The 24,801-nt window shown below is 38.1% G+C and overlaps 1 protein-coding gene across 1 annotated transcript in view; it reads right to left on the bottom strand.

Moving 5' to 3' along the window:
• DNAH6 (dynein axonemal heavy chain 6) overlaps positions 1 to 24,801 on the bottom strand; it is a gene marked incomplete at both ends in the record, with an annotated part of 284,256 nt that overhangs the window by 238,182 nt on the left and 21,273 nt on the right. Inside the window, 2 exons of the mRNA XM_082852453.1 lie at positions 2,693 to 2,960; positions 23,735 to 23,997. Coding sequence (XP_082708579.1) covers positions 2,693 to 2,960; positions 23,735 to 23,997 — 531 coding nt within the window. The remainder of the gene's footprint in view (positions 1 to 2,692; positions 2,961 to 23,734; positions 23,998 to 24,801) is intronic.

Raw genomic sequence — 24,801 nt, 5'->3', positions numbered from 1 at the left:
AAAGTTTTGCAAATCATATATCTGATAAGGGATTTGTATCCAGAATATATAAAGAATTCTTACAACTCAATAGTAAAATACAGGTAACTTAATTAAAAATGGGCAAAGTATCTGAATAGACAGTTCTCCAGATAAGATATACAAATGGCCAAAAGGCACATGAAAAGATGCTCACCATCATTAGTCATCAGGGTAATAGAAATCAAAACAACAATGAAATGCCACTTCACAACCAGTAAGAAAAGCTATAATGAAAAATGCAGATGTAATGGTGAGAATATGGAGAAACTGAAGCCTTCATATGCTATTGGTGGTAATGTAAAATTGTGCAGTGGCTTTGGAAAACTGTTTTGCAGTTCCTCAAAATGTTAAACACAGAGTTACTAATGACCTAGCAATTCCACTCCCAAAGAAATAAAAACATATGTCTAGACTAAAACTTGTACACAAATATTCATAGCAGCTTTATTCATAATAAAGCCAAAAAGTGGAATAACGCCAATATCCATCAATAGGTGGATGGATAAATAAAACATATATATGTATACAAGTGAATATTATTGACCAATAAAAAGAAATGTCATGCTACAACATAGATGGACCTTCAAAATATTATGCTAAGTAAAAAAGCCAGTCACAAAGGACCACATACTGTATGGTTCTATTTATATGAAATGAATTTATATGAAATAGATTAGGCACATCAAGAGAGAAAAGTCATAGACTAGTGGTTGTCCAGAGCTGGGGCAGGGGGTGGTCTGGGGGCATTGGGGAGAAATGGAGAGTGATGCTGATCACTCTTTTTGGAATGGTGGGAATGTTCTAAAATAGACTGTGGTGATGGTTGATCAATTCTATGAATATATTAAAACCATTCAATTGTATACTTTAAAAGAATGAATTGTATGAATCATACTTCAATAAAGTTGTTATTAGGAAATGTGGGCACAGATGCCAATAAGGTTGGTTACTAAAAATAATCATAAATAGAAAAATTTCAAGGACAGCTCCACATTTATCCCTTCAACATAGTCTAAAAGAATCAACCCCCTTAATTAACTCACTGTAAATAAAAGACTAGTGGTAAGTGTGTGGATAATGATAGCATCTAATAGATATTTAAACCAACACAATGGCTCAATTAGTTACGTCAACCTAAGATTAAAATGATGAGAACTTTCTAGTCTGCTTGGGCTACATTAAAGAGAAAATATTGTCAAGGTCAAAGCACTATTGGTATGAATAGTGAGCAGAGAGAATGACAATTCTCAGCACATTAAAAAAAGAGGAAAAGCCTTACGAATTGATACAGGTTAAATGCAGGAGGAACTGTTTTACTTACCTAGGAATAAAGTTATGAAATGTATAGTGTCCAAGACAAGGTAAAAGATGAAAGGTGGTAAAAAGGTAGTAAAATAGGTTCAAATCCTTGATAGATCCTTAGTGAAATTAGAGGTCTAGGGGTTGAGTTCAATGTCAAGAAGGATTAGAATCTTTTCCACAACCCAGAACGCTTGATGGGATGGAGGACCTGAGATGGTACATCTTACATACCTGTTTTGCACTAACACCTATATGAGCCATATTCCTTGAATGTTCCTTTATTGTGTGACTGATGTCTTGATAATGATCTTTCAGATTACCATATGCAAAGTGAACAAAATGACCAGTAAAAAGCAAACTTGAAGCTTCTGATGTGAGAGGGAGGTGACCCAGTCTCACAAAATAGACAGCTGAGGACACTGAGCATGACAGTAATGGTGGTTACAGCTCATTCCCAGGGGCCAAATAGAAAACTTCTGCCGCAAGTCAAAGTTCAAGGAGTGAGTACAGATTTTAAATGTGGCCACTTACCCTTTAATAATTCTTTTTCCATGATAATCCCCTCCTCCAAAGTAAATATTTAAAATTTCCCTACTGTCTGAATCCATGATAGAAGAAAATGTATGAGACATTGGGAGTTATTGGCCCATGAAAACAAGCCCCCAAATTATTTTGGACCATAAAGTCCAGAGTGTCTCAAAAATGAGAATTAGTAATAGGGCTTGCTGGCCTGCTCTGTTCAAAAGGATATACAACTTTCCTGATCAACAAGAAAGGGGGTCATGAATCCAAACCTCTGAAGCTGCTCCTAAATAAAGGGGACCTGTGCAACTCTCTTGTTATACTTTAGTGTTTTGCAACCCTAGTTAAAATGTAGAAGAATAAAGATGCAGACATAGAGAATGGATTTGAGGACACGGTGGAGGGGGGTGAAGGGTAAGCTGGGACAAAGTGAGAGAGTAGCACTGACATATATACACTACCAAATGTAAAATAGATAGCTAGTGGGAAGCAGCTGCATAGCACAGGGAGATCAGCCTGGTACTGTGTGACCATCTAGAAGGGTGGGATAGGGAGGATGGGAGGGAGATGCAAGAGGGAGGGGATATGGGGATATATGTATACATATAGCTGATTCACTTTGTTATACAGCAGAAACTAACACAACACTGTAAAGCAATTATACTCCAATAAAGATTAAAAAAAAAAAGATGTAGAAATACACTAGATTACCAGACTTTTAAGTGACAAACAGAATGAAAATTGTCAATTCTCTTGAAAGATGAAATCTTCTATTTAGGGACAGTCTATACGAATACTTTGTTTTTCTGTGAGTAATTCTTTTAAAATATGATTAATAAATACATACTTGGTTAACAATGAACAGATCTTTTTGTAGAGATTCTCGACATCCACTGATTTTTTTAGAGCGGACATTCTTCTTCCACACGTTAAAAGCCTTCCATTTCCGGAAAAGTGAAAATACGGGAATCTTAGTGAGTTCTCTGTGATATAGATATTCTTGTTCCCATCGATCAATTTTGATATATTCAATGTCATCATTATAAACATGTGTTACTGCATTTTTGCTAATAGTATAGTAGTCATTTTTACTGATGTTCTCATAATTCACAACCCTTTGAACAAATAAAAATTGGGGCAAGTGAATATAGTATTCAACACAAAATTAAGCAATTGCATTACTATTCTGTTTTAAAAAGATATAACATTTCTGGAAAACAAGTATTATTTAAAAATTAAAAATATTCTAACAGACTACTTTTAGATTGAATAAATTACTCGAGAAAAGGGAGCTGCTTTTTAACAACAGTTGGACTTATTATAGCTCTTAAGGATTTCACAACTGTGGCAATATGCTTGATAGTTTCAGTAATGTGATTTTTACAAAAACAAATCAATTATGGATTTTTATGAACGCTACCTGGAAATAAGTTTTTATTTATATTTGATTCTTTAGAAACTATTCAATAATAATAGTGTAAAAGAGTTTTACACTACCCAATATTGGCAGAATTATGAGAAAGATCAAAACAAGAAAATATGAACTAGATAAGATTAGAATCAAAACCCAGATTAAGCTTAAAAATATCCAGTTTATCACATATCAAAATAATCGTTAACGAGAAATTGTTTATTTCATCAAGGGTATTCTTCAACCTCATCCATAATAAGAAATTGATCAAGTAAAGAAGAAAAGCAAGAACGGGGTAAAAACAGGAGCAAGAATAGGAGTGGGAAACAAAGGAATGAGAATAGAAAGGGCTGATTCTCTAAAACTTCTTAAAATAAGAACTTAGACGGGAACACTCCAGTGAAAATCAACTGTTTCCCACGTCTATTTTCTCTTACAGTCCTTAACTCTGCATTCTGAACCTGAAGTTCATGGCCCTTGAGCACAGCCTTTAGGTCATCTGTGAAATCCCTGAAATTGCTGTATGTAAACAAATTTACGTACGTATGCATGATAAATTTTTTTTAAGGGGTTGGAACAAAATCTCATATGCTTTGGGTCTGTTAATCAAAAAATGACGAACCATTGGCAAAAATCATTTTTAGGTTTTAACTTCAATTTTTGTCTTAATAACACTGAGTAAGAAAAATATTTTTAAAATTAGGGCATACAGGACCAGAATGAAAGCAAACTCAAAGCAAGAGCTGTTCAAATGAGCACACAAGGGAACTGGGGGGAGTGGGGAGTCTCAAAGGCCGCTCTCCCAATTCAGTGCCCTAACAGAAGAACTTCAACTTGCTTAGCTCCTAACCGATGCCACTGCCGGACTCTTTGTCTGTGTTCTGGTTGACTCATACCAGAAACATCTGGGAAAATGCCAGGTATTACCTGTTGCTGGTGAGGTGTATGGAAAATGTTTAAAATGTTTTTCCATTTTTCTTTGTCAACAGCTTAAGATATAATTAGGACATTCTTCAGGTGATTCTCTACAAAGTGGGAGATTTCAACTTGTCTTTGAAACTAATTAACTTCATATGTTTCATTAACATCAATCATCAAACCAACCTAAAAGCAAGAACAAACACCTCACTGTGGCCCTGGTGTGTGTCTAGAAAACTCACCCTGTGTGAATCTATCTGCTACTAAAGGCCCTTCTAGAAGGTAGCAGATGTGGTCCATGATACTGAATTTTAACTTATTGGTGCTCAGTACCACTAAGAAATCCTTTTTATTTACATTTTCCTACCTATTCAAGAGTCTCATTCTCAAATCACTAAGCCTTTTCCTCTACTACACATCTCTATTCTGCACAGGACAGACGAACACATGAGAGTCTTTTTTTTTTTTTTTTTTTTTTTTTTTTGCGGTACGCGGGCCTCTCACTGTTGTGGCCTCTCCCGTTGCGGAGCACAGGCTCCGGACGCGCAGGCTCAGCGGCCATGGCTCATGGGCCCAGCCGCTCCGCGGCATGTGGGATCCTCCCAGACTGGGGCACGAACCCGTGTCCCCTGCATTGGCAGGCGAACTCTCAACCACTGCGCCACCAGGGAAGCCCACATGAGAGTCTTTTTGAAAGATTGGATCATCAGCATCAAAATCACTTGGGGTGCTTAAGAATCCAGATTTCTGGGTCCAACACAGAATCAGAATCTCTATGTATGAGACTCAAAGATTCTAGCTTAACAAGTTCCCTGCGTGATTCTGATACACAATAATGTTTGTAACCACTGAACTTTATTTGAAAGCAAATAATGTTTGTAACCACTGAACTTTTTTTGAAAGCAAATAAACAACAACAAAAACATGGTGGGGACAAGGTGAGTTCTTTCTTCTACCTTCAACTTGAAAATCTCACACCTTCACTGTGTTTTATCCCCTTGAGTGTATCTCTCAGGATTTCACCCAAACAGAGGTGGAGAGGTTTCACAGCACTTTTTTCTACCTCTCCTGGCATTTGGTTACTTTTCCTCTGCATCTAAAAATATGCAGAACTTCTCTTTAACTTGTAGAAAGCTTCCCTTTAGTTTAAAGAAAGTTTTTTCTCAACCCTGCTGCCATTTAACTTAGAATCCCCTGTCTTCTTCCTTCTCTTAAACTTCCTTTATGATGGCCATATCCTCCCCATCCATTCCTTCTTAAAGTTTCTGAAAACTAGGCTTGTTCCTCACTACTCTAATGAAATGCTTCTCTTGAAGATCAGCAGGGGTTTCCTTCTAGCCCAATCCAGTTGGTAGGCAGAAGGGGCAGTGGGGTCACGGAAATCTTTGCAAAAATTAAGAAGGCCTATGCCCAGTTCTCTGGAATCCTATTTTTCTTAGACTTTGCAGTTTGTTCCCAAGGGGTTGAACCCTAAATATACTCCTTGGATTCCTGTGCTTCATTCCTCACACTATAAACCTCAGTGCTCAGCTGTTCCAGGAGCTGATCCACTACTCCTAAGTGATGGCTGCCTTTTCAGCACCTCTTGGCATTCAGAATTCAGCCTCAAACTTCAGCTGCCTCCTTTGTTATTATTTTTTTCTTTTTTTTTGGCACCGTGCAGCTTGAGGGATAGTTCCCCAACCCGGGATCGAACCTGGGCTCTTGGCAGTGAAACCACGGAGTCCTAACCACTGGACCGCCAGGGAATTCCCTCAGCTGTCCCCTTTGGATGTTTGTACCGTAAAGGCCTTTCTTTGAGGAAATAACCAGAAAAATTAGTCTTCCTTTAAGATGTAAAAAGAGAACTTAACTTTCTCAATCGCTGTGCTCTAAAATTCCTACTTTGCTGATAAAGAAGATGACTTTATGACCCAATTAACTAAACAGAGATCCTTGGAAAGTTAATCAGACTGAGAAGAATGTCTTGAATAAAATTCCACTTAACTATGCTTTACTGGAAAAAAAAATATCTGTAGCGTTTTCTTGCTGCTCAGTGTAGAATCATGGAATCCCTTGTCAAATTGTTTTGCCGTAGAAACTGTCTCTGTCCATCTGAAATGAAACTTAGACTCAAGGCTTCTATTAATGTCTAAAAGGATGTGTCACGTGGAGAGAATTGCATGGCTGATTGTGGTAGGTCATCAATTGTCCTGTTCTTGTTGATTTCAGATAAAACTCAAAGGAAATCTACTGGGGGCCTAAAAAACATGATTTCTCCTCTTGGAATTAATTCTTAATTTTTCTAAAACAATAAGATCTCAATGTGAGTTGTTATTTCAAACAGCATCTCTATCTGTTGTTACACCTTGCAGTGATGGAAAATGCATCTGTTCATTTTTAAACTGATCCACTGGACTAAGACTGCGGAAGCATGGTTTGTCTCATGAGACCCTTCTGCTCAAGAACTCTGAACAGCCTATTGCTTATATCATTAAATCCAAATCATTCTGCTGGGAGTTTGTGGCACCCTCCTCCTGTCTCATATTAGTTCCTTCTCTGTCCACACACTGCCCTTTTCAACTGTCAGGCTGGTTTCCAGCTTAGGCTGTGCTAGAATGAATACATATGTCTTTGTCCATCCTGTTCCATTCTCCCATCCTGATTTCTACAAACAAGAGAGTGATTCCTTACCTGCTATAAGGTACTGGGTTGAATTAGATGAGCTCACGTGGCCCTATGCAAATTTAAGTTGTCTCATTATTTTCATTATTACACAGTTTTAGTCATTATGATTTGAACATATTTATTGGACAAAGGGAAACAAGCAAGTGCCTGGAAAGAAGTTAGCTATTTCCTGAGTTTTACTTTTGTAAACCTCAATCTGTTTGATTATGGTCAATATCATGATTCTGTATGCATCTAGATATAACCTGAACTGGAGAAGAGAAATGGCTTGGTTTGCTTCTGGTTTGATTAACCAGAAATGGTAGAATATCTGATAAGTAACTCCTTTTCACCTAGAAAATTAAACAAAATGGTAAGTAAGAGGAAACTTCCAAGTTTCTTCAATAAGAGAGTGCTCTAGGGTCAGTGGTTCTCAATATATGGTCCTTGGAATGGCAGCATCAACCTCATGTGGGGATTGCAAATTCGGAGGCTCCCTCAAGACCTACTGAATCAGAAACTTGGGGGTTAACAATCTATGTTTTTGCAAGTCCTTTAGGGCTTGCTGGAGAACAATTGCTCTAGGTCCATGGCCTACAACTCTGGTTGAATATTGGGAACATTTGATGAGTTTTAAAGAAATGATGTTGCTTGGGCTCCACCACAAACCAATTAAATAAAACTCTGGGGGTGGGGCCTGGGTGATTCTAGCAGCCAAGGCTGAGAACCACTGCTCTAGGTTCTTCAAATTTCTGTATAAAATGAAGTAATCACCCACTAAATTGTCATAGCTCCAAAACGGTGCATGTGTGTGTGTGTGTGTGTCTGAAGGAAGGGTAGGGAGACAATCCGATGATCCAAGTGATGGATGATCCAAGTGAAAATACTAAGGACCTGTAGTGTTTCCACTTGCTGGCTGACATTTGACTTGATTGAAATTTCTCCATGGACTAGCCCAAGAAAAATGTCATTGTGTTAAGCAACCTGGGGAGGTTTCTGATAATGTGGCTTCAAAATGATATGTTCCTGATTACATAACATATATGCCTCATTATAGAGTTTTTTTGTAATTATGACCTCACATGGAAACTAGAATGCTTTTACTTGAGAAAGTTTCAAGCTGGGATTTACCTGTGTTTTCTGTTCTAGGCTGCTAAATATGTGATCTAGCTGAAAGGACAGAACAGCTTTAGTTTGAAATTTAAAAAGCTGCCTAAAAAATTATTTTAGCATAACAGGCTTAGAAACTAGTTGAGAACCAACTTGATCACTTAGAAAGTAACATGGCCTGAACCCAGTTTGGACATTTTTATGGTCCTAACAGCCCAAATCACAGGCTTAGAAACTACTTGAGAACCAACTTGATCACTTAGAAAGTAATATGGCCTGAACCCAGTTTGGACATTTTTATGGTCTTAACAGCCCAAATCACGTAACTATATTTCATAGAATCCTAATCCAAACAGATATCCCACAAGAAAAGGTTCTTTGGTTATACAGGACAGAAATGCATAATTATCATATTTAACCCAAGGTTTATCAATCTCAGCTCTACTGACATTTGGGGCCAGATAATTCTTCACTGTGTGGGACCATCCTGGGAACTGTCAGCTGTTTAGCAGCATCCCTGTCCTTTTCCCACTCCATACCAGCAGCACCACTCTTTCCAGTTGTAACAACCAAAAATCTCTCTGGACGTTGCCAAATGTCTCCCAGGGGGCAAAAAAATCTTCCAGATTGAGAACCAGTGATTTAACTTGATGTTTCTCAAATTTACATGATCATAGAACATGTTATTTTTACTATCCACCTGTTAATATCACTTAGGTCTTATGATCCAGGAAATACACACTGGGAAACACTTAGGTAGAGGAGACATTGTGTCCTCTTTCTTGGCTTTTCTCGGACCCTAAAGATGCTCAGGATTTAGGAGGACTCTGTTGTACATTGATTTCTAATGATTTTAAAATTGAAATTGCACAGAAGATTAAACCATAGAATTGAAAGATGGAGCATCAGACATTATTCTGAATTTCCTGTCTGCAAATCACAAAACACTATCAAATAGCAAAGTCCTTAGTATATCTGTACCTCAATTTCCTCATCTTTCAACTATACAGGATACCTTTTTACTGGGGCTTTTTTTCAGGATGAAATAAGATTAATGTACAGAAAGCACGCAGCACAATGCCTAGCACAGAGTGTGTGACACAAATGTCAGGAGTAGTTGTTATTCTGAGGATGAGTACATTAGGCATAATGCATGAGAGCTTGGGTTCTGAAGTTTAACTACTTGGGTTTGAATCCCAGTCCCACAATTCACTAGCTATATGAACTTTGTCAAATTTCTCAACTCTGCCTTAGTTTCCTCATTTGTAAAATGGACATATCAATACTACCCACCTTGTAGAGTTGCTATGAAGATTAATTATATAAAGAATTTAGAACAATATTTGGCACAAACTAAGAGTTGTTGTTTGTAATATTGAGTTGCAGGACTCATCCATTTCATTGTAAAGACTTGGTATCCCACTATGGCCTTATGATGCACCCACGGTTCCTTACCAATATGAACAAGTTTATATTTCAGTGACCAATACAAGAAATAGCAAAATATTGACATACACAATTAAAACAATAGTGAGATGAGAGGTTCCATAGATATGGGAAAAAAGTCCCTCATGTACTAGGGAGGGAATAGTCAGACATCACAGTGGCTTCTTTTTCAGGAGTATGAAAAAGAAATATTTACACATTGCCCTACCAGAGGGTCTCCTTCAATTCAACTAAATGGTCATGCTCATTAGACTTTCATAGACTATATCTGGCAGCCCTCTACCTAGAAGGCTAGAACAGGAACTACTTCTTGCCTTCCAGGCAGCATCAGTCTTTGCTTTTCCATGGGACCCCTTGCAACAATTCAATAGCCACTCCCGACCTATCCCCTCCCCAGGTGACAACTCAGATGCAAGGACATGAGATCCATATTGCGTGGGTGTGCAAATCACCCTGGCTTAAGAGGAGACAATATTTCTTGCAATAACTATAAGCATACATTTTAGGGTTCCTGCAGAGACATGCCCAGAAAAAGAACTGCCGCACTATGGGAAGTCCAAAGCTATGACTCCCCTTCAGGTATTTATAATTCATTTATAGTTCCTCTCAATGCAGATATAATTTACCAATCAGGGGTTATTTTTATCATAAGCAATGTTGCCTAGAAACAACTGACATTCTACTTGTATTAGGTTACCAGGGGAACAGAGCTTCAGAGTTAACCAAAGGCCAGATTCTCATGTGGAGAAAACTGTTCTACAATCCTCTAAAGCAACGGTCCCCAACCTTTTTGGCGCCAGGGACTGGTTTCGTGGAAGATGATTTTTCCACGGACGGTGTGTGTGTGTGGGTTGGTTCAGGAGGTAATGTCAGCGATGGGGAGCGGCAGATGAAGCTTCGCTTGCTTGCCCGCCATGCACCTCCTGCTGTGTGACATGGTTCCTAACAGGCCATGGACCAATACTGGTCCAGTATTGGTCCGCGGCCTGGGGGTTGGGGACCCCTGCTCCGAAGCAATGCTTCCCAAACTTTACATGTTCCAACACACCTGTACAGTGATAACATTTTATGAGGCACACTGGTGAAGATATTAATTATAATAAGAAAAATAAAACAAAATATTCAGGGAAATATTCAATACTGAATATTATAAAACTTCCAGATAAAGTCTAGCTCATAAACAACCACAGCTATGACTATAAATTTTTGAAGTACCTACTGCATTTCTAATCAAGACATGATGAATGGTCTGTTCAAATTCTTAAAGTCGCCACTGCTAAGGAATACACTTCATAGACGTGGGAGACAGCAAATGGCAGATGATGATTTATTGCTCTGTCTCTGATGAATGGAAACTTCCTTTTCCACTGACTAGAATTTGTATCACTTGTTCTTTTGAAATTATGTGCCAGAGGTACCATCATTCTTTAATTCTAACAGCTCTTCCTTTTCTTGCTTTGATAAATGCGGTGTTAAAATTTCTTATGATAATACAAATTGATTTAAAACCCAAACATTTCCATATCAAGTACCTTAGAAACAATGGTGACACTTTCTCTCAAACACAGATGTTACGCTTGTTTGACTTACTAATTTTTCCTTAAATCTAAATTCTCAACAATGACTAAAAAATCACGAGAGAGCCATTTTAAATTTCACTTTTCTGAAGTTGAAATTTTGCTTTGAATTCCTAATCTTTGTCAGTATGTGTTAATATATTTTCAGGCAGCTCTTATATTTTTTATTAAGTTCATTCAGGTACTCAAATGTCAGTTAAGTAACCTAGCTGTAAAACCAAAAACTATCCTTCACTAAATCTACAAAGTTGAATCATTTGCAAAATATTTTCCAATTCTTGACAAAATTCTTCCTTTGGATCACTTAGGCATTTAAGTCTGAAACAACAAATAATGGTGTTCGGCTCACATATCTTTGTAGAAAGCTTAAAAACAGAAGGTCAGGTGGTGGATTGGATTTTATTATAGTTACAATTTTGATAATATTATTTAATTTGGAATCCATAACTGCAGAGAAACATTTACATATGGGAGTCTTTTGTGAATAAAATACTGTATTATGTATTTTAATCTCAGGATTATCAGAATAAACTCTAAATGGAAAATACATTTTCAAGAAGTATTTCCATAATATCTCATTTGCCTTTGATATTTCAACCCCAGTAGCTTTTTTGCTCCACAGAACAAAGTTCTTCCAAACACTTCACTTCAAGGATGCTAGTGCTATTATCTAGCAGTTATTAATATCTGTACATCCATCAATATGCAATAGAACTTTAATAACGTCCTGGATTTGGTCATCTCTGTTATGTAACATGTGGATCTAGTGGTATTATTGATTTCCTTTGCTTTTCTGGCTCCAAATAGAATAAATAATTTCCACACAGGCTGGTAAAACTGCAATTCTGCGATAGTGAGTCATTTTGACGTTAGATATTAATTGTGTATTCTTAGCTTCTTGAGCTTCTTGATCAGATGCTAACCAAAAAATGGAATTTGGTTTCATATTTTGTTCTTGCACATGCCTTTAAAAGTTCCAACCCTTTACCCGGGAGGGTGGATATCTTTCAGTAAAGTGTTGATATAGCTTGCTTGGTACTACTGATTGATTTGATAACACTTTCATACTAATGAGATATTTAGGCAAAAGAACAGGAAAATTATTGTGGTTAATAAATCCAATATGAGATAATTCTAATTATGTTGCCTAATTTCTAACCTTTTTTTTTAATAACATAAACTGTGTTTCCCTTATAACTTATTGTTTCCTCTCTGAGCATATCTTTCTATAGGTGTCTCAGTAATAGTATGATATGTCTTTTTTCCTTTTTTTTTTTTCACGATGAGAGTGCAACTTTGAATGATTTCTAGTTGGGATCTCAGTTCCACTTTTATTCATCAATTTTCTATTGGGAAGAAAGCATTATTTTGCATTTGTTCTGGAAAAATCAATAGGCTTATATGAGAGGCAGATTATTGTGCTAGGTTTGGAAATGATAGAAAATGTTTCCATGGCTTCCACCACTTTTGGGGGGCTAGTGAAGACATTCTTTGAAGTAAACTCTCAGTCTCATGGAGGTCTCGTGGACACCACCAAGTTTCATCTTGACAGGGCAGTAGAGCAGAGAAATTAAGAACATACATTCAGAAGCCAGACTGTCATTTATTTATCATACAACCTGGGGCAAGGTACTTAACCATTTTGTGTCTTATCTGTAAAACAGAGGTAATAAATGTATCTATCTTATAGTATTATTGTGAGAATTAAAAAACATATGTATATATATACATGTATATTCATGTATGCACTTTGCCTGGAACGTAGTAAATACAAGTAAATCATCATCTTTTATGATATTTAAAATGTGATGATTTGCTTTGGTGTCCTCCCACAAAGTGGGTATATAACCAAACTTTCTAACCAACAGCCATCCCCCATACTTCATGGCTACACCTCAATTACAATCACTCTTGTTCAAGGTCAAAGTCCTAACAAAATAGAATTATTTTGTCTTGATCTGTGTTCTCTTTTCCCTTCCTGACATCTCTAGTTCCTAATCCTTCACCTAGTTTCCTCTAATTTGCCCCAGACCTGACCAGAGTCACCATTATGCCTTCTTGCTGGACAAGGTAATCTGCAGTGTACAGTTGTATGCTTACCGGGGTAATATTCCAAAATATTTACACATCTCCTTGAAGAAGAAGCTTCGAAACTATTATGCCTAACACATACCACTAAATTTATTCTTTAGAATGAACTTGGTAAATGTAACTATTTTCTCACTTAGAGGGACCACGGTAGAGATAAACATTGTAGAACTGCACACTTAATGTATTTTACTACACTTAAAAAATTATGGGATGACGTTATATTTTATCGCATTACTTTTAAAAGAAGTTTGGTATAATGTGTCCTTATCTCATTGATCCAGTATTTACTACTTTTAACTTCCAATTTAGCTGTTTCCAACTGTATGGCATCCAAATAATTGTCTTTACTCATAAGATTTATAATATTTGGAGTTGGGGCTGGGCGGAAAATTTAACCTCCATCCTAAAATGTGATAAAATAACAAACTGTGATTCCAACATCTTCTTAAATGAGATCTTGCATATTACTAACAAGCATCCTTAGTGCCAGTCCAAAAAAGTATAAAACATCAACTCACTTCCCTTAGTAGAAGTGTTCATTAGTCTAGAAAGACAATTAATTTCCTGAATCAAACAGAAGCACCATTTCCATACTCATCTCCAATACTTTGTGTTGTGCTAGTAAATAGACGAGAATCCATTTTGTTTGGCAAAATCTTACTCCTTTCATAACGGGGAATTAATATCACAAATGAATATTTTTTAAATAAGAGGAAGCTATGAAAACATTTCACACATTAATCAAGAAGTGTTTGTAAAAATGAGCAAATAAACCATTTTTCTCTGAGTCACAGTTAAAGATCCATAACCTCTTCTTCAAAACTTATAAAAAACTAGAAAAAGAAGTAGTAAGGTAGTTGTGGAATAACAATACTATTAAAGGAATATTTTTTACATCAAATAGCTTTAAATTCCGTTATATGTTAATTCTCCTATCTTAAAAAAAAAAGCTATTTCTCTTATCTTAAGAAAAGTCCCCACTCTTGACCCCAATTCTCTTTTCATCAACCACCCTGCTTCTCTTCTGTCTTTGCCATCCCCAGATTAGTATGTCCAAATCCAAACTCCTATTTTTCCCTGAAGAATCTGTTCCATCCAGTCTTCTGTGTCTTACTTAATAGCATCTCACCCCTTTCCCTTGCTCAGTCAAAGCGATCATAAAGTCAACCTGGGCACTTCTCTGGTTGCCTACCTTGTATACAATCCATAAAAATATCCTGTTGGGCTACTGCTGCCACCGCTGCCACCTGAGGATCACAGGTCACTGCCCACACCTTCCTGGGAGCCTGGACAGCCCACCACTGATTTTTCTGTGTGTGTTTCTCTATTCGCTTTGTTTCTGGTTTGGTTTTGCTTTTACCATTTGTCTTGGGTTTTGTTTGTCTGTTTGTTTTCTTTTCCTTTTTTTATTGTTGTTGCTGTTTGTTTGGGTCTTTGCCTTTTTTCTTGGGTTTTGTTTGTCTGTTTTCTTTTCCTTTTTTTTGTTGTTGTTTGTTTGTTTGGGTCTTTGCTTTTTTTCTTGGGTTTTGTTTGTCCATTTTTTTCTTCCCCCCTCTCTTTTTTTTTTCTTTTTCTCCACACCAGGTGGCTTGCAGGGTCTTGGTTCCCCAGCCAGGGGTTGGGCCTGAGCCTCTGGGGTGGGAGCACCAAGTCCAGGACATTGGACCACCAGAGAATCCCCAGCCCCAGGGAACATTCATTGGCGAGAGCTCTCCTGGAGGTCTCCATCTTAACACCAAGACCCACTCCACCCAACTGCCTGCAGGCTCCAGTGCTGGAAGCCTCACTCCAAACAACTAGCAAGACAGGAACCCACAACCCCACCCATCAGCAGACAAGCTGCAAAGGAGGAAAGTTTTCCACCAATAGGAAGCCCCTTCGCGGGTGGAGACTGCAGGTGGCGGAGGGGGGAAGCTTTGGAGCCGTGGAGGAGAGCGCAGCAACAAGGGTACGAAGGGCAAAGTGGAGAGATTCCCGCACAGAGGATCGGTGCCGACCGGCACTCACCAGCCCGAGAGGCTTGTCTGCTCACCTGCCGGGATGGGTGGGGCCTGGGAGCTGAGGCTAGGGCTTCGGTGGAATCCCAGGGAGAGGAATGGGGTTGGCTGTGGGAACACAGCCTGAAGGGGGCTAAAGCACCACGGCTAGCTGGGAGGGAGTCCAGGAAAAAGTCTGGAGCTGCCAAAGAGACAAGAGACTTTTTCTTGCCTCTTTGTTTCCTGGGGCACAAGGAGAGGGGATTAAGAGCGCCACTTAAAGGAGCTCCAGAGACAGGCGTGAGACGCGGCTATCAGCGCCAACCCCAGAGACGGGCATGAGACGCTAAGGCTGCTGCTGCCGCCACCAAGAAGCGTGTGGGCAAGCACAGGTCACTATCCACACCTCCCCTCCCGGGAACCTGTGCAGCCTGCCACTGCCAGTGTCCTGTGATCTAGGGACAATTTTCCTGGGTGAACGCATGGCGTGCCTCAAGCTGGTGCAACGCCATGATGGCCCCTGCCCCCAAAGGCTCGCCCTGCATCTGTACTCCTCCCTCCGCCCGGCCTGAGTGAACCAGAGCCCCCAAATCAGCTGCTCCTTTAACCCCGTCCTGTCTGAGTGAAGAACAGATGCCCTCTGGCGACCTACAAGCAGAGGCGGGTCCAAATACAAAGCTGAACCCCGGAAGCTGTGCGAATAAAGAAGAGAAAGGGAAATTTCTCCCAGCAGCTTCAGGAGCAGTGGATTAAATCTCCACAATCAACTTGATGTACGCTGCATCTGTGGAATACCTGAATAGACAACGAATCATCCCAAAATGAGGAGGTGGACTTTGGGAGCAATGATATATATATTTTTTTTCCATTTTTCTCTTTTTGTGAGTGTGTATGTGTGTGCTTCTGTGTGTGATTTTGTCTGTATAGCTTTGCTTTTACCATTTGTCCTAGGGTTCAATCTGTCTTTTCTTTTTTTATTATTACTTAAATTTTTTCTTAATAATTATTTTTAAAATTTTATTTTAATAACTTTATTTTACTTTACTTCATATTATTTTATTTTATCTTCTTCTTTCTTTCTTTCTTTTTTTTCTCCCTTTTATTCTGAGCCATGTGGCGGACAGGCTCTTGGGAGAGCCAAGTTCAGGACACTGGTCCACAAGAGACTCCCAACTGCACGTAATATAAAACGGCAAAAATCGCCCAGAGATCTCCATCTCAATGCCAAGACCCAGCTCCACTCAATGACCAGCAAGCTACAGTGCAGGACACCCTATGCCAAACAACTAGCAAGACAGGAACACAACCCCATCCATTAGCACAGAGGCTCCTAAAATCATAATAAGGCCACAGACACCACAAAACACACCACTAGACGTGGACCTGCCCACCAGAAAGACAAGATCCAGCCTCACTGACCCGAATGCAGGCACTAGTCTCCTCCACCAGGAAGCCTACACAACCCACTGCAACAACCTTAGCCACTGGGGACAGACACCAAAAACAATGGAAACTATGAACCGGAAGCCTGCAAAAGGAGACCCCAAAAAACAGTAAGTTAAGCAAAATGAGAAGACAGAGAAACACATAGCAGATAAAGGAGCAAGGCAAAAACCCACCAGACCTAACAAATGAAGAGGAAATAGGTGGTCTACCTGAAAAAGAATTCAGAATATTGTTAGTAAAGACATCCAGAATCTTGGAAATAGAATGAAGAAAATACAAGAAACGTTTAACAAAGACCTAGACGAACTAAACAGTAAAAAAACAGTGATGAACAGCACAATAAATGAAATTAAATATTCTCTAGAAGGGATCAATAGCAGAATAACTGAGGCAGAAGAACGGATAAGTGACCTGGAAGATAAAATAGTGGAAATAACTACTGCAGAGCAGAATAAAGAAAAAAGAATGAAAAGAATTGAGGACAGTCTCAGAGACCTCTGGGACAACATTAAATGCATCAACATTCGAATTATAGGGGTCCCAGAAGAAGAAGAGAAAAAGAAAGGGACTGAGAATATATTTGAAGAGATTATAGTTGAAAATGTCCCTAATATGGGAAAGGAAATAGTTAATCAAGCCCAGGAAGGACAGACAGTCCCATATAGGATAAATCCAAGGAGAAACACACCAAGATACATATTAATCAAACTATCAAAAATTAAATACAAACAACAAATATTAAAAGCAGCAAGGGAAAAACAACAAATAACATATAAGGGAATCCCCATAAGGTTAACAGCTGATCTTTCAGAAGAAACTCTGCAAGCCAGAAGGGATTGGCAGGACACATTTAATGTGATGAAGGAGAAAATACTACAACCAAGATTACTCTACCCAGCAAGGATCTCATTCACATCTGACAGAGAAATTAAAAGCTTTACAGACAAGCAAAAGCTAAGAGAATTCAGCACCACCAAACCAGCTTTACAACAAATGCTAAAGGAACTTCTCTAGGCAGGAAACACAAGAGAAGGAAAAGTTCTACAATAATAAACCCAAAACAATTAAGAAAATGGTAATAAGCACATACATATCAATAATTGCCTTAAATGTAAATGGATTAAATGCTCCAACCAAAAGACATAGACTGGCTGAATGGATACCAGAAAAAGACCCATATATATGGTATCTACAAGAGACCCACTTCAGACCTAGGGACACATACAGACTGAAAGTGAGGGGATGGAAAAAGATATTCCATGCAAATAAAAATCAAAAGAAACCTGGAGTAGCAATTCTCATATCAGACAAAATAGACTTTAAAACAAAGACTATTACAAGAGACAAAGAAGGACACTACATAATGATCAAGGGATCAATCCAACAAGAAGATATAACAATTGTAAATATTTATGCACCCAACACAGAAGCACCTCAATACATAAGACAAACACTAGCAGCCATAAAAGAGGAAGTCGACAGTAACACAATCATCATAGGGGACTTTAACACCCCACTTTCACCAATGGACAGATCATCCAAAATGAAAATAAAGAAGGAAACACAAGCTTTAAATGATATGTTACAGAAGATGGACTTAATTGATATTTATAGGACATTTCATCCAAAAACAACAGAATACACATTCTTCTCAACTGCTCATGGAACATTCTCCAGGATAGATCATATCTTGGGTCACAGATTAAGCCTTGATAAGTTTAAGAAAACTGAAATCATATCAAGTATCTTTTCTAACCACAACACTATGAGACTAGATATCAATTACAGGAAAAAATCTGTAAGAAATACAAACACATGGAGGCTAAACAATACACTACTTAATAACCAAGAGATCACTGAAGCAATCAAAGAGGCAACCAAAAAATACCTAGAAACAAATGACAATGAAAACACAATGACCGAAAAACCTATGGGATGCAACAAAAGCAGTTCTAAGAGGGAAGTTTATAGCAATACAATCCTACCTTAAAGAACAAGAAACATCTCAAATAAACAATCTAACCTTACATCTAAAGCAGTTAGAGAAAGAACAAAAAAACCCAAAGTTAGCAGAAGGAAAGAAATGATAAAGATCAGATCAGAAATAAATGAAACAGAAATGAAGGAAACGATAGCAAAGATCAGTAAAACTAAAAGTTGGTTCTTTGAGAGGATAAACAAAGTTGATAAACAATTAGCCAGACTTATCAAGAAAAAAAGGGAGAAGACTCAAATCAATAGAATTAGAAATGAAAAAGGAGAAGTAACAACTGACACTGCAGAAATACAAAGGATCATGAGAGATTACTACAAGGAACTATTTGCCAATAAAATGGACAATGTGGAAGAAATGGACAAACTCTTAGAAAGGTACAACCTACCAAGACTGAACCTGGAAGAAATAGAAAATATGAACAGTCCAATCACAAGTAATGAAATTGAAACTGTTATTAAAAGTCTTCCAACAAACAAAAGGCCAGGACCAGATGGCTTCACAGGCGAATTCTTTCAAACATTTAGAGAAGAGCTAACATCAATCCTTCTCAAACTCTTCCAAAAAATTGCAGAGGAAAGAACACTCCGAAGCTTGTTCTATGAGGCCATCATTACCATGATTCCAAAACCAGACAAAGATACTACAAAAAAAGAAAATTACAGACCAATATCACTGATGAACATAGATGCAAAAATCCTCAACAAAATACTAGCAAACAGAATCCAACAACACATGAAAAAGATCATACACCACAATCAAGTGGGATGAATCCCAGGGATGCACGGATTCTTCAATATATGCAAATCAATCAACGTGATACACCATATCAACAGACTGAAGAATAAGAAGCACATGACCATCTCAATAGATGCAGAAAAAGCTTTTGACAAAATTTAACTCCCATTTATGATAAAAACTCTTCAGAATTGGGCATAGAGGGAACCTACCTCAATATATAGAACATTTGGCCATATATGACAAACCCACAGCAAACATCATTCTCAATGGTGAAAAACTGAAAGCATTTCCTCTAAGATCAGGAACAAGACAAGTGTGTCCACTGTCGCCATTATTATTCAACATAGTTTTGGAAGTCCTAGCCACGTCAATCAAAGAAGTAAAAGAAATAAAAGGAATACAAATGGGAAAAGAAGAAGTAAAACTGTCACTGTTTGCAGATGACATGATACTACACATAGAGAATCCTAAAGATGCCACCAGAAAACTACTAGAGCTAATCAATGAATTTGGTAAAGTAGTAGGTTACAAAATTAATGCACAGAAATCTCTTGCATCCCTATACACTAATTATGAAAAATCTGAAAGAGAAATTAAGGAAATACTCCCATTTACCACTGCAACAAAAAGAAAAAAATATCTAGGAATAAACCTATCTAAGGAGGCAAAAGACCTGTACTCAGAAAACTATACTATACTGATGCAAGAAATCAAAGATGGCACAAACAGATGGAGAGAGATGTCATGTTCTTGGATTGGAAGAATCAATATTGTGAAACTGATGATACTATCCAAAGCAATCTACAGATTCAGTGCAATACCTACCAAATTGCCAATTGCATTTTTCACAGAATTAGAACAAAAAATTTTACAATTTGTATGGAAACACAAAAGACCCTGAACAGCCAAAGCAATCTTGAGAAAGAAAAACAGAGCTTGAGGAATCAGGCTCACTGACTTCAGACTATACTACAAAGTTACAGTAATCAAGACAGTACGGTACTGGCACAAAAACAGAAATACAGATCAATGAACAGGATAGAAAGCCCAGAGCTAAACCCATGCACCTATGGTCACCTAATCTATGACAAAGAAGGCAAGAATATACAATGGAGAAAAGACAGCCTCTTCAATAAATGATGCTGGGCAAACTGGACAGCTACATATAAAAGAATGAAATTAGAACACTCCATAACAACATATACAAAAATAAAATGGATTAAAGACCTAAATGTAAGGCCAGACACCATCAAACTCTTAGAGGAAAACATAGGCAGAACACTGTATGACATAAATCACAGCAAGATCCTTTTTGACCCACCTCCTGGAGAAATGGAAATAAAAACAAAAATAAACAAATGGGACCTAATGAAACTTAAAAGCTTTTGCAGAGCAAAGGAAACTATAAGCAAGATGAAAAGACAACCCTCAGAATGGAAGAAATTATTTTCAAATGAAGCAACTGAGAAGGGATTAATCTGCAATATATACAAACAGCTCCTGCAGCTCAATATCAAAAAAACAAACAACCCAATCAAAAAATGGCCAGAAGATCTAAATAACCATTTCTCCAAAGAAGACATAGAGATGGCCAAGAGACACATGAAAAGATGCTCAACATAACTAATTATTAGAGAAATACAGATCAAAACTACAATGAGTTATCGCCTCACACCGGTTAGAATGGCCATCATCAAAAAATCTACAAACAATAAATGCTGGAGAGGGTGTGAAGAAGAGGGACCCTCTTGCACTGTTGGTGGGAATGTAAATGGATACAGCCACTATGGAGAACAGTATGGAGGTTCCTTCAAAAAGACCATATGACCCAGCAATCCCACTACTGGGCATATACCCAGAGAAACCATTATGCAAAAAGACACATGCCCCCAATGTTCATTACAGCACTATTTACAATAGCCAGAGGCTATGTAAGGAGGAGGCATGGAGGCAAGCTAAATGTCCATCAACAGATTAATGGATAAAGATGTGGTATATGTGTACAAATTGTGTCATTTGTAGAGGAATGGATGGACCTAGAGACAGACATACAGAGTGAAGTAAGCCAGAAAGAGAAAAACAAGTATCATATATTAACACATATATGTGGAATCTAGAAGAACGGTACTGATGAATCTATTTGCAAAGCAGAAATAGAGACACAGATGTAGGGAACAAATATGTGGACACCAGGGGCAGGAATGGGGGAGTGGGATGAATTGGGAGATTGGGATTAACATATATATGCCGCTGGGTATGAAATAGATAACTAGTGAGGAACTGCTGTATAGCACGGGGAAGTCTACTCAGTGCTATGTGGTGACCTGGATGGGAGGGAAATCCCAAAGGGCGGGGATGTGTATACATATGGCTGGTTCACTTCACTGTGCTGCATGAGCTAGCACAACATTGTAAAGCAGCTATACTCCAATAAAAACAAAACAAAACAAAAAAGTAAAAAACCCAGCCCTCAACAGTTGAATGACTAAACAAATTATGGTATATTCATAAAATGGAATACTACTCAGCAAGGAAAGGAAATTTATTCATGCAACAACATGGATCTCAAAAATATTTTGCTAGAGAAATTGGACACAAAAAACCAGCTGTGATTCCCTCTGTGTGAAATTCTTTTTAAAAAAGCATAACTAATATGTTGTGATAGAAATTACACTAGTGGCTGCTTGAGGTGTCAGGGAGGGGTGGTCATGGTGGAGGGTATGTATGAGAAATTTTTCAGGTGACAGAAATGTTCTTGATTGAGGTAGTGGTTACATGAATGTATACATTTGGCAAAGCTTATCAAACTACAATTAAAATGGGGCATAGTATTATGTCAATTATATCTCAATAAAGTTGAGTTTAAAAAGAAAATCCTGTTGGCTTAACCTTCAAATTATTTCCAGAATTTGACCCATTTCTCCCCACCTCCACCACTACCACCTGGTCTATCTCTTACGTGAATAATTACAGCCTTCTAATCGGTCTTCCTGTTTCAATACTTGCTCCTCAAAGGTCCATCCTCTACACAGCAACCTGAGAGGTCCTTTTCAAAATGTAATTCAGATCACGGCACTTCTCTACTTGAAATTCTTCCTTGGTTCTCCATTTTTCTCAGAGTAAAAGTTAATGTTTTTACAATAGCTGGCAGGGCCATCAACGGTCTGTCATCTCATTCATTCTACTGTAGTCACACCAGCCTGCTGTTCGGTTCTTCAACATGCCAGGTGTGCTCCTGCCTTGGGATATTTGTATTCACTTTGCTGCTGTCTGGAAAGCTCTTCTCCCCTCTTCCCATAGCACATAATTCACTCCTTCTCCTTCGAGTCTTTGTCCAAATGCCAGCTTCTCAATGAGGCCCACGCTGACCACCCCAACTTATTAACAACCTCTTTCCAAGAACTCTCAATCCCCTTTGCTCTACACTGTTTTTTTGTATAACACTTAGCATATTCTAGCATTCTATATAATTTACTCCTGTATCGTATTAATTATTGTCTCCCTCTGCTAAAATGTAAGCTCCATGAGGGCAGCAATTTTGATCTGGATGGTTCCCTAACACAGCTCTAGCACCTAGAAATGGTCATGCTATAGATTGCGTGCTCAGTACATTTTGCTGAATGATTTTCATAACCATCTCTCTTCCTTCTACAAATTGTTCCTCACTCCTGTTAAGCTCTTTCAGGTTTACAATAAATCTATCATTTAAAAATTTGATTAAAATGTTTTTCTTCTCCCCAGCAGGAGAGTTGTTTTCAGTGTTATCTGACTCAATCAAAACTACAGTGCTGAGTAAGGGAGGAGAGAATTCCTAGAAAGAACTTTTATCTTCCTATGCAGCAGAGACTGGGGAAGGCAGCTCAAAGAATTTGGTGGCAATGCTCAACTACAACCACCTTCAAGGAAAGACCATCTCAACAACTATAGCATTCAACCCAACTAAACCACCACAGAGGAAGGTCAGCATCATCTTTAAGTCCTGTTACCTGTTGTGCTGAATATTAAAGCAATTCACAGACACATTTGGGTGACTCTTCAAATTATTTCAACAACAAATGTGTGTTTAGCAACAATAGAGAGTATATGTGAGTGTGTGTGTATTATTAATCTATATAAATACCCTAAATTATCAAGCTCATTTTACTTACAAAAAACCCTTATTTCTACTCTATTAAGGAAAGCTGAAATGACATGTGAAAAAAATCAAGCATCATCTATTTTTTATACATTGCCATCTTCTTTTCTCAGTAATCAAAAAATATCAAAAATACATTTGTAATACCGATTAAAAATAAATGGAATTATATCAATATAATATAAACATAGAAACACAGCAGTGTCTATAAAATGTCTATAAGTAAAGATAAATGGGAAAAATAAAACTGTTGTGATTAAGATTCATTTGTCATTGGATGATAACCCAACTTATATTTTATCAGATAAATCATTAACACGCAATTGATTATGGATAACATTTGCAATCTTATTTGTAATTTTTGCTGCTAAATAAATTGCTTCATAAAAGATAACTCACTTCAGATTATATCTATTGTACTCAGTGGAAGATCTTGGCACCGCAGAGATCATATAAAGAAATCCAATGTGCTCATTTTCACGTACTATTTTGATGATTTGCAAGGGATCTTGAATGTTGGCTTTAATGACTTCTTCCCGGTCGTGGAAATAGTACTTAGGGTAAGTTGAGGAACTAATCTCGTAGAGGCCTCTTCTTCCAGTGCTGGTACGTGACAGTTTAGCAGGAGAGGGGGAGAACGCCTCGGCAGAGGGCCATTGGATCTAAACAAAGCCAGTTTTTTAAAAAATTAGTTTTTTTGGGGGGGGAAAAACCTATATATGTGACAAAATATTAACCTCCAGGACTAATTACCACACTGCCTAAGATATCTAGGGCTTAAAGGAAAGCAAAACTTTCAAACTATTGATCGGCAGTGATAGATTCCCTCTCAGTACTCCTTGCCCAGATGTCCGTCTCCTTCCCACAAGCACTCCCAGCAACACTTCCCATTGCCTTCTCTTCTCCCTTCACTTAAATGTTTATTACATCAAAATGTTACCAGCTCCCTGGTGTTTATGAGAGCCCACCACTCCCCTTGCTCAGTTGCTCTGTATCTCCCCTGACTGGGGCCTTTCCCTCAACACCCTGCCCACCCCCTGCCACCAGCCCCACTTCTTTCTGACAACCTTGATGCTTTTCGGTGAGTGACATCTTGGACAGCTGTCGTCATAACTCATAATAAACTATTTTTAATGAATGTGACAGATTGTTACATTGAGTATTGGGAATCAGTATTATGTAATAGCCTTGGAGAAGCATATGTGTTATTTTTTTTCGAACTTTCTCCTCTTATTTATTTTTTTATTGGAGTAAAATTGCTTTACAATGCTGTGTTAGTTTCTGCTGTACAGTGAAGTGAATCAGCTATATGTATACCTATATTCCCTCCCTCTTGGACTCCCTCCCACCTCCCCCCATCCCGCCCATCTAGGCCATCACAGAGCACCGAGCTGAGCTTCTTGTGCTATATAGCAGGTTCCACTAGCTATCTATTTTACACATGGTAGTGTATTTATGTCAAATAT

Source organism: Leucopleurus acutus, assembly GCF_964270905.1.
Source record: "Leucopleurus acutus genome assembly, chromosome: 12".
NCBI lineage: Eukaryota > Metazoa > Chordata > Mammalia > Artiodactyla > Delphinidae > Leucopleurus > Leucopleurus acutus.
This window is presented reverse-complemented; position numbering and strand designations above follow the sequence as displayed.